Source organism: Triturus cristatus, chromosome 1_2, assembly GCF_964204655.1.
Source record: "Triturus cristatus chromosome 1_2, aTriCri1.1, whole genome shotgun sequence".
Lineage (NCBI taxonomy): Eukaryota > Metazoa > Chordata > Amphibia > Caudata > Salamandridae > Triturus > Triturus cristatus.
Genome location: NC_140580.1, coordinates 1,082,257,085 through 1,082,269,176, shown reverse-complemented (window position 1 = coordinate 1,082,269,176; position 12,092 = coordinate 1,082,257,085). Strand labels below are relative to the sequence as shown.

The window sequence follows — 12,092 nt, the reverse complement described above, 5'->3', positions numbered from 1 at the left end:
GAGGGGAATAATTTACTATTCCTGGTCCAGGGAGTGCAACAGTAGAGAAAGTGTTGGATAGCGGTGGGGTGAAAATTACTATTCCCACTCCAAAGAATGCAACAGTAGGGAAAGTGTTGGATAGCGTAGGGGTAAAAATTACTGTTCCCACTCCAGAGAGTGCAACCGTAGGGAAAGTGTTGGATAGCGGAGGGGTACAAATTACTATTCCCACTCCAGTGAGTACAACAGTAGGGAAAGTGTTGGATAGCGTAGGGGTAAAAATTACTATTCCCACTCCAGTGAGTGCAACAGTAGGGAAGGTTTGGATAGCAAAGGGGTACAAATTACTATTCCAACTCCAGTGAGTGAAACAGTAGGGAAAGTGTTATATATCAGACGGTTTACATTAATATTTCCAAAAAACTTGAAATCAAAATAAAAAAATAAACAAAATAGAAACTACAATGCAGAAATTGTTAATAACACTAAAATATGAACCATGTAACAATATAAAAAAATCCCAAAAGATAGAAAAATCATTAAATGGTAAAAAATACTAAAACTTTACTACAAATATTAAGGTTTAAAAACAACATTTTAGAAACAAATAACTATCTTTAAAATAAATTAATTATAATCAAAAAAATATGTTAATGATTTATATATAAATTACTTCACATCATATTTCCATATAAACAAACAACTCCTACAGATTTGACAAAATTAACATATTTACCAATCAATTATTTATAATTCACAAACAATTAATAATTAATTATTAATAAATAAATTAGCATTTGTTCTATGTACCATACTTTACCCAGGTACTAGTGATTTGTCTGAGTTTACCCACTTGTGATGTAATTTCTTCAGTGACCCTTCACCCTGTTCCAGGCAGGTTGCTCCCCATGCCGCATAGCACCACCTGTTGTGCTCGTGTCACTGAGATCACTGCTGTTGCTACTGCCGTGAGTTCGAGACTCACCTCCACCTGCAGACTACCACCTGCGCCTCATCCCTAGTGGTAGGCTGTAGGTATGTGTGTGCTCGCTCTGCCCCCTTTTTTCCTGTCTGCCCTGATGTGATTTTGCATTCGGTTTTTGTATTGTAATCTGTTTTATTCCTCCTTTATTCCTTTTTGAATTTTCACTGTGCCCTTCTGTTAATTCCGCCCGCTCTGCTCTCCTGTTTCCCGCCGCTGCGTCCCCTGCGGCCCCGCCTCCGCTCGCCCATTCGTCCTGCTCCCACCTCCCAGCTGCTCCTCCCTCCCACCTCCCCTTCTTATGGCGGCCGCTGCGCACCCGTGCAGAGGACGCGCGCAGCGGGCGCACCGCTGGCCGAAGGCGCACCTGAGGCAAGCCCATCTGCGCCCGTCTGTGCCTGGACCACGCCCAGTGCCAGAACCCCTGGCCCACGCGAACACCACGACACCCGACGCCGCTATGATGCCAGAACCCTCCGCGTATACTCAACACCGGCCGATCACACACCTGCTTTAGGGCAACCCCGAAGCGCACCCAAGGACCCTTCTCCTGCCGGAACGTCAGCTAAACCAGCCTCCAAAACACCACCACGTCCACCGGGGTAGGACGTAACAACCTCCGATGCTTTCTACTCAACATCAGCTCTGCCCGCAAACACACCATCGAACTCTGGGACCTACTTGACTCCTCCTCCCCAGACGTCGCCTTCCTGACGGAGACCTGGATGAACCCCTCCTTGGCACCCGACATCGCCATAGCCATCCCTGAGGGCTACAAGATCACCCGCAGGGACTGCACCAACGGAACAGGAGGAGGAATCGCCATCGTCCACAGAAACTCCCTCAGAATCTCGACCTGCACCGACGACACCCTCAGCGCCGCTGAACATCTGCACTTCCAGGTCCACACCGACCCCAACATCACCCTCAGAGGAACCCTCATCTACAGAACCCCCCCGGCCCATGCCCGCAGTTCAGTGACTCCGACTTTGTCAGCATGCACGTACCTTGCATCCACGGACTACATTCTCCTTGGAGACCTGAACTTCCACCTTGAGAACACCAACAACAGCAACTCCACCACCCTGCTCGACAACCTCGCCAACCTCGGACTCAAACAGCTCATCATGACTCCCACCCACTCCGCCGGACACACGCTCGACCCTAGCAACCACGTCACCTTCAGCCACACCACCGAACTCCACTGGACCGACCATCGCTGCATCCACTTCACCTTCAAGAAGCCTACCACGCACCACCACACACAATGGGCCTCCTGCTGCAGCTGGAGCAAAGTCACCGAAGGTCAGCTAGTCACCACCCTCGCCTGAAACCCACCAACAGACACGACTGACACCGACTCCGCCACCCGCAATCTCAGGCAATGGATCGACGACTGCCCCAACACTCTCACCCCGAACAAGAAACCCTCGAACAGACACACCGACAGAAAAGCCATCTGGTTCACCGCCGACCTCCAGGCATCCAAGCAGGCCTGCCGTAGGCTCGAGACGAAGTGGCACCATGATCTGACACCGGACAGCAACACAGCCTACAAGAGTGCCATCTGCAGACACCACCAACTCATCCAAACCGCCAAAAGGACCTCCTTCAAAGAGAGCATCGACAACAACCCACACAACAGCTAAGAGCTCTTCAACATCGTGAAGGTACTCTCCAACCCCAGCTCCAACTCCAATGACATCCCGCCATCACAAGACCTCTGCGACTCCCTAGCCACCTTCTTCCACCGCAAGATCGCAGACATCCACGACAGCTTCAGCAATCAGGCCCCCCGACAGACACCAACACCTCAGACTAACCGCCCCCCCAGCCACTTCGACTCCCTGCTTTCCTGGACCTACATCAACGACGACGACACCATCAAAATCATGAACACCATCCACTCCGGCTCACCATCCAACCCCTGCCCGCACCACATCTTCAACAAAACAAGCTCCACCATCGCACCCCATCTCCGTAAGATCATCAACAGCTCCTTTGAGACCGCCACCTTCCCGGAGAGCTGGAAGCACGCCGAGATCAATGCCTTACTCAACAAACCCAAGGCAGACCCCAAGGACCTCAAGAACTTCCGGCACATCTCCCTACTCCTGTTCCCGGCAAAAGTCATCGAGAAGATTGTCAACAGGCAACTGACCTCCTTCCTCGAAGACAACAACATCCTGGACCCGTCCCAATCTGGATTCCACAGCAACCACAGCACCGAAACAGCCCTCATCGCCGCCACCGACGACATCAGGGCCATGCTGGACAATGGAGAGACTGCAGCCCTCATTCTCCTGGACCTTTCGGCCGCCTTCGACACCGTCTGCCACCACACCCTCCGCACACACCTCCACAACGCAGGGATCTGCGACGATGCCCTGGACTTGACCACCTCCTTCCTCACTGGCAGAAGCCAGAGTGTCCGCCTCCCCCATTCTGTTCTAAAGACCCCATGATCATCTGCGGCGCCCAAGGATCGTCCCTCAGCCCGACACTCTTCAACGTCTACATGGCACCGCTCGCCAAAATCGTCTGATCGCACGACCTCAACATCATCTCATATGCTGACGACACCCAGCTGATCCTCTCCCTCACCAAGGCCCCTACCAAATCCAACCTCCACGAAGGAATGAAGGCCATCGCCGAATAGATGATGAACAGCATCCTGAAATTGAAATCGGACAAGGCGGAGGTCCTCATCATCGGATCCACCCCCTCAGCCTGGGACGACTCATGGTGGCCGGCCGCACTGGGAGCTGCACTGATGCCCACTGACCACGCACGGAACCTGGGGGTCATCCTGGTCTCAGCGTTGTCAATGACCCAGCAAGTAAATGCCGTCTCCTCCTCCTGCTTCAACACCCGCTGCATGCTTCGCAAGATCTACAGATGGATCCCCACCAGAACTTCAGCATTGTCAATGACCCAGCAAGTAAACACCGTCTCCTCCTCCTGCTTCAACACCCTCCGCATGCTTCGCAAGATCTACAGATAGAGCCTCACTGGAACCAGAAGGACGGTCACCTAGGCCCTCGCCAGCAGCAGGCTGGACTACGGCAACGCTCTCTACGCAGGAACCTCAGCCAAATCCAGAAACGACTACAACGCATATAGAACGCCTCCGCATGCCTCATCCTTGAGATCCCCCACCACAGCCACATCACAGCCCACCTGAGAGACCTGCATTAGCTCCCCGTCAACAAGAGGATCACCTTCAAACTCCTCACCCACGCTCACAAAGCACTCCACAACACCGGACCAGCATACCTCAACGAACGGCTCACCTTCTACACCCAAACCGCCAGCTTCGCTCCACTAACCTCCCCCTCGCCACCATCCCCTGCATCGGATGAGCGACCACCGGCGGCAGATTATTCTCCCACCTCACCGCAAAAACCTGGAACATCCTCCCCATCCGCCTGCGACAGACCCAGGACCTGCTGGCCTTCAGAAGACTCCTCTGTGTCTCCGAGCTGTGTTGTCTGCAGCTCACAGGTTTACTCACGGAAACACTTGTGCCTGAGGTGATTGTACTTTGCATGAAACAAAGAGATCAAAGTGTAAGAGTGCCACCCACCGAGTAACCACCCTCCTGCAGGCCCTCTTTGATGTGAGAAATGCACAAGTAAAGTCCAGTATGTGGAATTCAGAACCAGAAGCAGGTTACACTGGGCAATGGGGACAGTAACCGCTCGTCCTACAGCCCAGAAGAGCTTGTGGTCACTCCTTCGGAAGAATAGAAGATCTTGCCGTTTAAATGGTAGTTTTTTTGGTATTTATTAAGACTTTTGGTAAAGTGGTGCTAAATGCGGTTCACCTGTCTCCTCGAAGCGCTAGAGTAAAATACAGAAACCGAAGGTGGAGAAAGTGCAAGGCGAAAGGAGCTTCTTACAAGTGGCCCAGTGATAAACTGGATGACCAGATTTTGAAAACAAAAAGAGGGACATTCCCGAAACACAGAAGCAGGCTACAATTTTGCAGTGACCAATGGGGCTCACCAGCATAGGAGCAACACACAATGAAGGATTTACGGTAATTAAGTGCAGCTTTTACAGATAGTGTGGCCTGAGTTAGTTAAATTACTTTATGTTAAGAGCTGTTGACTGATCTTGCACTGGTGAACAGGAAAACTTGCCTCCCTCTGTGTTCAGTCCACCCTCACTAAAAACTGGGACAGGTGCTAAATTTACTGATATTTTCCAGAACAGATGCAAAAAAAAAAACAGACTGGCAAAACCTGGGATACCTGATCAGCCTAGTACTAAGGCTTGGTAATACGGCACATGGTAGTATCAATACTGAGCAGTGCTACCGCGCCATAACCATTCGATTCCAACTTTTAACACCTTGGGGAAGGCGGTTACCACACTGTTTTTGCATGTTTATCCAAATTCCGTTCTGTTTTCCATATGTTTCTCATCCATTTTGGGCAGGTGAATATGTGCCTGGAAATGCATTGACACTCCTAATCCCGTTTCAGCCCAAAACATGACTTTTCGCCCATAAGAGATTTTACCCTTCACTTGGAATTGGCCGCTAAGATGGTTGACTTCAAGATGGCCGTAGAAGACCAAAGAACTTCTTTCCACATCAAAGAAGCATCTCAAGGAGAAATGGAACACATTCTTTGTCTCCAGTTATGTATTGCACTCACAGAAAAATGATGTAGATGCACTTGTCCTGTTTTGTTGCACGAAAGCAGATTTTGAGTGATAGGGCCCAGTTATTCTGCCTTTGGTGCAACTTGGTAGCAAACCTGCAGGCAGGCAAACTTTAAGGAAAAAAGCGTGGTTCCACAGTCCTTGGAAGTTTCGTTAGGAATATTTCTAAGTTGGAATGGAAGCTGATTCCAAATCGAAGCGACACATGTCTGCCTTTTAAAATGGGAGACCACTACCAGCCGTGCGTCCCCCGAGCGCAAGGCCCTGGGAGGGCAGTAGTGCCAAATCCTGGCATTGAGATGTTTTGGCCCCTTCTTATGGAGGTTCCTGTAAGCTAACACCAGAGCCTTGAACACAATTCTCTTGCCAACCAGAAGCCAATGAAGCTGTTTTAGGTACTGGGACACGGATGTCCACCTGGCGATATTAAAAAAAAGACAGACTGCAGTGCAGATATACAACCAAGTACATGGTCTTCAGAATGAGCATAATTGAGATGCTTCAGGAGGTAATATTCTTATGCATGCCTTTTCTGCCTATGTTTGATGCAATTCAAATATTTATTAAATGAGATCAATGTTATCTACAAATTAGTTGTCTCCTGTATATATTCTTTAATTCTCTTGCGCTCAGCTGTGCAATCTGCTATCTCACCAGCTGCTCTGACCACAAGTGCATAGCTCTCAAAGTATTCCCACCAACTAAAAACAATATCTGATCACATTTGCATTGTACGCCTTATAGTTGTCTGTATCTGAATATTCCGCTGGGCCAATGTCTCATGCTCCTCAGTGCGCTGGCTGCGTACCTCTCCAAGGGTTGTGAGATATCTTCTGTTGCATCCCGTTGAACAGATGTGTTCAGAAGAGGATCTGAAATGCTTTCTTCTTCATGAACATCATTGACCTGCAAACACATCAATTAAATAACAGTTTAATAACCCATTTACACATTAGCACCTTGAGCAGCACAGTAACACACTGAACGCCGGTGGTATCAACACCTACAGACTAAAGGAGTCCACATATAGTGAGTTTCACATGTCACAGTATATTTACTGGCAGGAATAATGTGTGAAACGGTGCCATAAACTCCTTGCTTTGGAAGTCTAGTCGCTTCTAGGGCTTCATTCATGGAGCCACGTGAATATCACAATCCAATGGAGTGTGCGGGATCTCTACAATGAATGAGATCGAGGCACATTTATATATGATCATATTAAGTGGAGATTATTTGCAAGTTTGTTCACCATTTTGAAACCCTATTGGCATGCACCATTCAGTGGGTTAATAAACCTAACCCTATAATAATTTCTTGCTTAACTTGGCCAAAGGTTTTCCATTTATGAGAACAGATTTGTTTGCTGCAAATTCCATAGTTGAAGATTTTGTTTCCCAAAATGGAGATGACTGCGCCATTTGGCCTTCCTTCTAGTTACTCATCTCGAACCGTCCAGGAGCGTAAAAAGATGATAGGACAAATAATATAACACCATTCTGTCTTGGTGTAGAGGCATGCACCTTTAACTCTGTACACCTAACCTCCATAAAAAAGACAAGAAGGTCTATATTTAGCAATCTTGGCATGGGCCGTAGCTGTAAGAGAGGAGCATCAAGGATGAGACAATGTAGAAAAGTCTCCTTAGATGGATACCTGATAATTCTGTCTGCCATCTTTCCTGCCACTCAATACAGAAAAGGAAATATGAAGATTAGAATGAATAGAGACTTCGGAGGGGTATGTCTCTATTCGAATATGTCAAAGAAGGAGTTTGCAAGTGTTTAAGTGCCAAGGTTTCTCAGTTATTCATCTTAGGGAATCCCATTTTCTGTGATCTGACTGGTTTGTAAGCCCAGTGCTTTCCATATAGTGTGTGCCACATCACAAGTCTAGAAAGTCAATAAGAGACCATTGCCTGCCCTCACATTGAAAATGATAAATACATATTGGCATGGTGGATTTCAAACCATACACTAACTAATGTAGCAGCTCACTCACAATAATTTCAAACTATATGGTTTTCTAGGATGGACTGCTAACTTTAGACTAATGACTGTGTAGGTGATTGGACATAGCAAGTGCCTGCTACCACAATTATGTAAGCTTAAATATATTTAGAATTTTCATTGTGTATACTCTCTATACTTACTACCATTTTTCTAATTCTATGCCCTTTTCATTAGCAATACATAATAATTTACATTGTTTTATGAACCTTTTAATTTGGATATATCTGATAGAGAATATCTAGTAGGAACTTTTAAGAACTTAAAAATTATAAATAGGTAATATTCTATAGGTTCTGGTAAAATACAGACACATAGGGCCTTATTACCAAGTCGGTCAGAGTTGACTCCGACCGACATCGCTATGGATTGGGAGCTGACCGACCTCAGGTCGGCGGTTTCGACCACATTATTTGGATGCAACCGCAACCAAACTTCAATTTTTCAATGGGAGCTTGCGGGGCGGGTCAAAACCACCGCAGCACAAGCTCCCATTGAAAAATTGAAGTTTTCAAACATCCCTGCACCGTGTGGCAGGCCTCTCACGATGCTGTGGCAGGCACCTTATGGTGCCTGCCACACGGTGCAGGGATGTTCACGGTCACAAGCGGAGGGCCGGGGTGGAAGGGGGCCCTGCTAGGGGCCACCAATGTCGCTTTCCAACAGCCTTTCCATGGTGGAAAGCCCGACATGGAAAGGCTATCGGAAACCGACATCATAATCCCAGCAGCGGAAACGCTGTCCTCAAGGGATTATGAGGCCTTCCGACCGACCGTCAGGCTCTATGAGCCTGTCAGATTGTGTCAGTCGGACCCTCTGACTGCTGCCTCCGACCACACGCATCATAATGCACTGGTCGGATTGCAGCAGTAGATGCGGTTTGGACTGCAACTGACAAGCTGTTGGTTATGGTCCGAACCGCATTGTAAGCAGGCTCTTAGTGAATTGCTTGAAGCTAGATATGTTGAAAAATTGCAAAATACACAAAGCAGACCCTGGATTGCAACAGAGTACAGTATTAATTACCATAAACATTCCAGAATCCAACAGACCGAAAATTAACAAGTATCTAAAAATTAAACAAAACATCCCTTAGCTATCATAATCATACATTGAAATATTTCATAGACAGAAACATATTCAGAAGTTTCCTAAAAATCAAAGCAGCAATTTCCTAAAGTCAATTCCATATTGCCAGCGAATATTCAGAAAAAGTGCTGTTTATTTTTCCAAAACTCCAACTTTCTTCACAGTAAACTTACAATTTTTGCATAATTTGTACAAATCATGAACCTTCATAGTTGCGCAACCACCTAATTTGGATTATAATAAAACACACTGTCTTTGGCTTGACCGATAACATGCCTCTCTCTTACTAAATAGTGTGACACATTCACAAAATTAAAGCCTGTTGCTGTCAGGGTACCACCAGATGTAACATTTACTAGCTTGAATTGTGAAAAAAAGAATTCCATTCAGAAACAGACTTATACCAGAAGTAAAACTAGTTTACAGTACCTAGTGAAAATAGCTTTTGGATCCTGTCACTGCAGAGACATACTTAACTAAATATTAGGGATCTCCTACTTTTGCACATTATGTCCCGAGAGCCCGCACACTTATGGGTGACTTAGGTAATATTAAATGTAGGTTTCTGAACATGCACTAATGCATTTCTTTGACATGTGGTTGGAGTTGCATTGCCCATCACTTCACGGTTGCACTGGCAGACCTCAAGTTAGTCTTTGTTAGTCACTCATGCAGATGGTTTAGTGACACTGAGGCTCACAAGTAATATTAAAATGTTATACCACTAATGCATTCGTGTGTACATGTTATTGGGTAAGCCAATCCTTTCACTATGCACTAAAGAATAGACCATATTCTACCAGTACTCAGAGCCAAAACAACTGTACAACAAGCCCAGACACAGTGCAAAAACATTACTGGGCAATAGGAGACTAATGGCCTCATTTAGAGTATGGTGGGTGTCCTGCAGGCCCCCCACAAGAGCTGGGGCTGTGTCCTCTGTGCACCTGGTAAATGTAAATGTAGTGCATTTATATAGCATTCCGCACACCCCCGAAAGGGTCTCTCAGGCGCTGTGCACATACCGCTGTGGAACCCTTCCTGGCCTTTGCCTGTGAAGTGCCCACTCCTGGGCACCCCCAAGGTGAAAGCCAGGCATCCTAGTGCTTTTGGGGCTGTTGTGGAGATTAAGCAAGCTATTGCCCAGAGTTGCAGAGTGAGACCCATGATTAGAATAGGCACCAAGGCAAGAATTATCAGGTCCAGGGAAATTGAGCCCAAGACCCGCCAAGGCAGGAATTGAACCCTGGTCCGGGCCAGACTCACCAGACTTAGAGATCCCTGTCAAATATGTGGGCATGCTTGTGCCTTGAGCATTGCCCCTGTGCAGTGGTACCATTCAAGACACTTATCCTTTGCAGATTTTGCATCATGTTTGATGAGCCAAAGTGTTTTGCTTTCTGAAAACAAACAACAAACCCCCAAAGTGAGAATTTGATTTCAGGAAAGAAACACTGGTCCTGACGTGCAGGGAATTTCTCCTTCTGTTTCCACGAGTAACACTGTGTGTTGTCCTATCCGGGATCCCCATACCTCGAGGGGTGTCCAGAACAGGGAAAGGAGCTGATGGACGGACACCTAGGCCAGAGATTTATATCAGGACGCCAGCTGAGCCTTCACCGGTGCAAACCCAGCCCATCCCCCCGCTCTAAATAAAGCAGGGGGACCGTAAGCAGGGCAGGCAGGAGCACTGCCAATTCAAGGTGCTGCTTCCACTCCTCCAAACTCAAAATGACCCTCTACATGCCTGATTCACAGTCATGTGCTCAGGTAAGTTCAACTTCCACATGCAGAAAGTTTGATTTACGATTATTGACCAAAGATGACATCGCATTCATAACCCTAATTACTTATGCACAATTTTACCTGACTAGGCCAATAATATTGCATATGAGCAAACCCTTCTCTAGTGTCAAGGAGCGGGCACTGGAGGACAGAGATGTCCTCGAAAGTTAGGGAACATCAGGCACTCTTAGGATTTACAAACAATTCTCTGATTTATACTCTGGAAACAGACAGAAATTTAGTATTGTAAAGGAAAGGAGTATATTTGTTTCAAAGTTGGGAAGAGAAAGGGAACACCCCTAAAGTCGGTTGGTTACGAAAATATCTTCTCCATTGGGACATAAAAAAAGGAAATTAAACGGAATGCTATTGTACAAATGTGTTGCCATTTCCTCATGCACAACTGTACTCTACATACACTTTTGTGCCCACATAGATCCAGTTGCTAAAGCCTTTTAATATTGTAATGTTTTGTTGAACATCTTCATACCAATTAGTAAAAACCATACAATAAATACTGTTCTGTTTGAAAAAAAGGTTTAGACCTATCTGTTTCTTGTACTTCACACTGGGAGGTTCTCTATAGGGTAGATGGAATGAGCTTATTTAAGTTCTGTTCTCCCAAGACCTGTCGCATTATCAACAATGAAAACACGGCCATGGTCATGTCCTCTCTCATTTTCCCTAGATAAAATGGACAGCCAAAGTTCTATCTTTGTATTTTTTTTTTTTCTCCACTTTAAATATACAATTTATGCAATTTTTATGGGGCAAATTAACACATATTTCAAACCCTCTATATTGATTTGTAAGCAAAAGTGGATAGTGGGCCTGCTCCTATACAATTCAATCTTTATAATGTATGCTAAGTAAAAATAAGTCCCTTGAAAGAAATAATAGTCTTGGAAACCAACCAGTTGAACTTGTCTGTTATTATTCAACATCAATTGCTCTGATTCACTGGTGAGAAAAGTTGATGGTATCCCAATCAATAGGTAACAATCTCACTCATGGTAAGTCAATGCTAATGAGATCGTTGTCGGAAAGGCACAATCCAACCACATGACAGACCTCCATTTTAGTTTATACTACATGAAGGAATTATATTGAAAATGTAGTCCTCTGCATAACAACCGAATAAAAACTGATTATTTGTACTTCTCCCAAAATAATCAATTTCACTTGCCTTCAGCTGATCACGCAGATTCTCAATCGACTCTTGGAAGCCATGAGGTTTGCCAGGCACACTGTGCGCAACTTCGATAGTCGGAGATTCTGCATCCTTTAATGACCATTGGGAGTCTTCGGCTTGCTGATCTGCAGTACATAACAAACGGCAGTCAACTATGCTGTTCTTTGCAAACTTCTCGAGCAGTATCTTATAGAGTGCGACCGAGTTAACTGGGTGGAAGACTATACGTTACATGTTTATTTAATTCAGTGACATTACATATAACACAATGCAGTCAACTAAAAAACAGGAGCATCTACGAGTTGTAGGTGTATTTGTATGATTTTTGCAAATTTAGAAATGTTTGGAATGCACAAAAATTACCCAGGACAATGCCCAGCAATCTA

The 12,092-nt window shown here is 45.9% G+C and overlaps 1 protein-coding gene across 1 annotated transcript in view; it reads right to left on the bottom strand.

Moving 5' to 3' along the window:
• CCDC187 (coiled-coil domain containing 187) overlaps positions 1 to 12,092 on the bottom strand; it is a 395,322-nt gene that overhangs the window by 53,054 nt on the left and 330,176 nt on the right. Inside the window, exons 27-28 of the mRNA XM_085613361.1 lie at positions 11,701 to 11,831; positions 6,443 to 6,540 (exon numbers count right to left, since the gene is read on the bottom strand). Coding sequence (XP_085469487.1) covers positions 6,443 to 6,540; positions 11,701 to 11,831 — 229 coding nt within the window. The remainder of the gene's footprint in view (positions 1 to 6,442; positions 6,541 to 11,700; positions 11,832 to 12,092) is intronic.